This window comes from Stylophora pistillata, chromosome 14 (assembly GCF_964205215.1).
Source record: "Stylophora pistillata chromosome 14, jaStyPist1.2, whole genome shotgun sequence".
In the NCBI taxonomy this organism is placed as follows: Eukaryota; Metazoa; Cnidaria; class Anthozoa; order Scleractinia; family Pocilloporidae; genus Stylophora; species Stylophora pistillata.
In genome coordinates, this window is record NC_142532.1 from 3,742,701 (window position 1) to 3,745,200 (window position 2,500).

At 37.4% G+C, this 2,500-nt stretch overlaps 1 protein-coding gene, 1 long non-coding RNA gene and 1 pseudogene across 3 annotated transcripts in view; 1 reads left to right on the forward strand and 2 right to left on the reverse strand.

Moving 5' to 3' along the window:
- The window catches only part of LOC111330221 (uncharacterized), an 11,557-nt gene extending 10,420 nt beyond the window's left edge, over positions 1-1,137 (reverse strand). Inside the window, exon 1 of the mRNA XM_088745212.1 lies at positions 841-1,137. Within this exon, the coding sequence (XP_088601338.1) occupies positions 841-1,067 (227 nt within the window). The 5' untranslated portion in view covers positions 1,068-1,137. The remainder of the gene's footprint in view (positions 1-840) is intronic.
- Positions 1,138-1,774: 637 nt separating this feature from the next.
- LOC111330235 (uncharacterized) overlaps positions 1,775-2,500 on the reverse strand; it is an 837-nt gene continuing 111 nt past the window's right edge. The window contains exons 1-2 of the long non-coding RNA XR_015995380.1: positions 2,465-2,500; positions 1,775-2,109 (exon numbers count right to left, since the gene is read on the reverse strand). The exon at positions 2,465-2,500 is cut by the window's right edge and continues 111 nt beyond it. This is a non-coding gene — a long non-coding RNA (uncharacterized LOC111330235). The remainder of the gene's footprint in view (positions 2,110-2,464) is intronic.
- LOC111330234 (uncharacterized) overlaps positions 2,499-2,500 on the forward strand; it is a 4,899-nt pseudogene continuing 4,897 nt past the window's right edge. The window contains exon 1 of the transcript XR_015995379.1: positions 2,499-2,500. This exon is cut by the window's right edge and continues 208 nt beyond it. The product of XR_015995379.1 is annotated as an uncharacterized LOC111330234 (transcript).

Sequence of the window (2,500 nt, forward strand, 5' to 3'; positions counted from 1 at the left end):
TCCACGCGCGTTTTAAAAATCTGGATTCTATAAGATCGAAATTTGCTCATGATCTGTTTTAGCTACCGCTGACAATTGCGTGTGCTCGCGCGAGTACCTACGATATGATGTTTACAGACGGTTATTGCTAAGAAAATCATTATACAGCCGTCAAAGACAGCCTCCCGAGCTCATCTTAGAAATCCTACACATGACTTCTGGCTATATCATATTATTTTCCTTGAAGTTTCAAAGTCTTCTTCCACTTCAGGTAGATTATCCTTCACTTGAGTTCTTCTTTTTTCGCCGTCGCAAGATTTCATATCGGTTGAATATTTCTTTTAAAGTGAAGCAACCTTTACTTCTCCGAAAATCGTCTTCGTTATCTTAGTTTCTATCTCCTGCATTCATAGTGGCCGCTCAACACATCAAATACAAGCTCTTGGGTAAACTTCTCACAAAAGTAGAAAAAATTCCACGCGCCGCCATCTTTGTTTTGAATTTTCATCTTTTGATCTCGCGCTTCTTTCGCACGTTTCTCTCGCGCGCGTCACGCAAGAGTGACCTGTTCCCCGCGCGAGGAAACTGGTACGAGCTACCTTAATATTTAATGAATTTTTTGTTGAGCCGAAATTTATTTAAGATGTTTTAGCGTCCACACACTGCCCGCCGAGACTAGCTCTGCTATTTGTGGGTAGTGTGCCATTATGTTAAATGTCAGGTCTGATTAATTACAATAAAGTTGAAGTTGAAGTCTCGGTAAACGTTTATCGCCGATCATTCGCGATTAACGTAAATGATGATAATTTTTTAATTCATGCATGTTAAACTTGTCAAAAAGAAACGAAAGAATCCCTTTACCTGGAATTTTTTGCTGCTCCCCTAAAAACCACCGGTTTATTTTTCGACACATAAGTTTCCCAAAACTCTGCTGGATGCGGAACTTCAGTGATTTCTTCCGTAACAACATCGGGCTCTCTGTGACGACCGAAAGGCTTCAAATTTCCTGCAGGTATTTCATCCAAGCAAACGAAGGGATTGATGGATATTACAGATAGTATATAAATAAGTGCAGATGTTCTGTACATTTTCACCAGTGTGTTCGGTAGGGTCAATGATTGTCGTGATACCAATGACAGGGCTGAATAACGTCTGCGCATGTGCGAGAGCTCTTGGCTCGCGCTGGCGCAAATGGCCTGAGCCGGGTAGTTCAAAGGCGGGTTAAGATAACCCAGGGTTACCGGGAAATTTAATTGCAGATCTGAAAGCTTTAAAATAAAATTCACTTTAATTCCATTTGTTTACAATTTGATGACTGAATGCTCTAAGAAGAATTGGGAAAATTATCTTAAAATGGCTTTTGAACAGAGAAATATAGAAACCTGGATTAAAATTTAATCCTGGGTTAGCGCTAATCGATCTTCGAACAACTGGGCCCTGGGCACCATAACAAACTTCAAAAAAGTGGCGGCGTTTTTAAAAAGTTTCGTAGAGCGCCCGCTTTTTGGTAAAAAAGTAGCGCCAAACTGAAAACGGTAGAGAGAAATCTTTACGCTAGTTCTCTCGTTCATTTACCATTTTTCAGGTCTGATTTTCGCTATTGCTTAAATAGCGCTATCTACTGCGAGGATCGTGCACCATATGTATCTAATACCGCAGTTCAAAATATATGAACTTCATATATTTCATTGTATCTGAATTATAGATATAATTGCAAAAGTACTCAATATTTGATGCCCTGAAAAAAAAATACCAGTCCCACACAGTCCACACACACATAAAATAGGCTGGAGCCACATTTTTGTTTGTTTGTTTATTTGCCAATTTGGCCCACCAAAAACCATACTGCATAATTGCTACTTTGTTATCACAAAAAATCGTTCCAAAACTAATATCAAAATATTTTATCATGTATCTGCTCCTTACTTTTCAGAGAAACACTTAGGCATCTACATCTTCTCCAACCAGTACTCAATCATCTGATGGCAGACAGGTACATGAACATAAATATGATAAGAATCAATTTCTAATTATAAAAATTGTCATAATAAATGACATGGTGATGTTTTGGTATGAATTTTCTTAGGAGAGTGCTTCACAAAGTATGGCCAGTCAACTTGACAAAAAACACTGCAAAATAAGGAAATGACACCTTCAGATAAACTACTTCCCACAAACTTACTATTTCTGTAGTATAACATATGTAATTTGTTTGTGTAATGTATTTACTAATTAAAAGTAAATAACTCTGAGGAGGCACTGCAACAAGAGGACACATGCAGGTATGATAGTCACATAAATCTAAAATAAAATGATTCTCTGATTAAACACTCCCTCCACATCATCCTCCACTTCATTAATATTTAAAAAATAGTTATGAATCATTAGAAATTATTCTTCCATTCAAATAAGTGTTAACTCACATACCGCGGAGGAAAAGCTTTTAATAAACATTATATTTTACATTATATTTTGTAGACCTTACCTTTGACCAGTTGGTCACTCAGTGCCAGACTGCTAT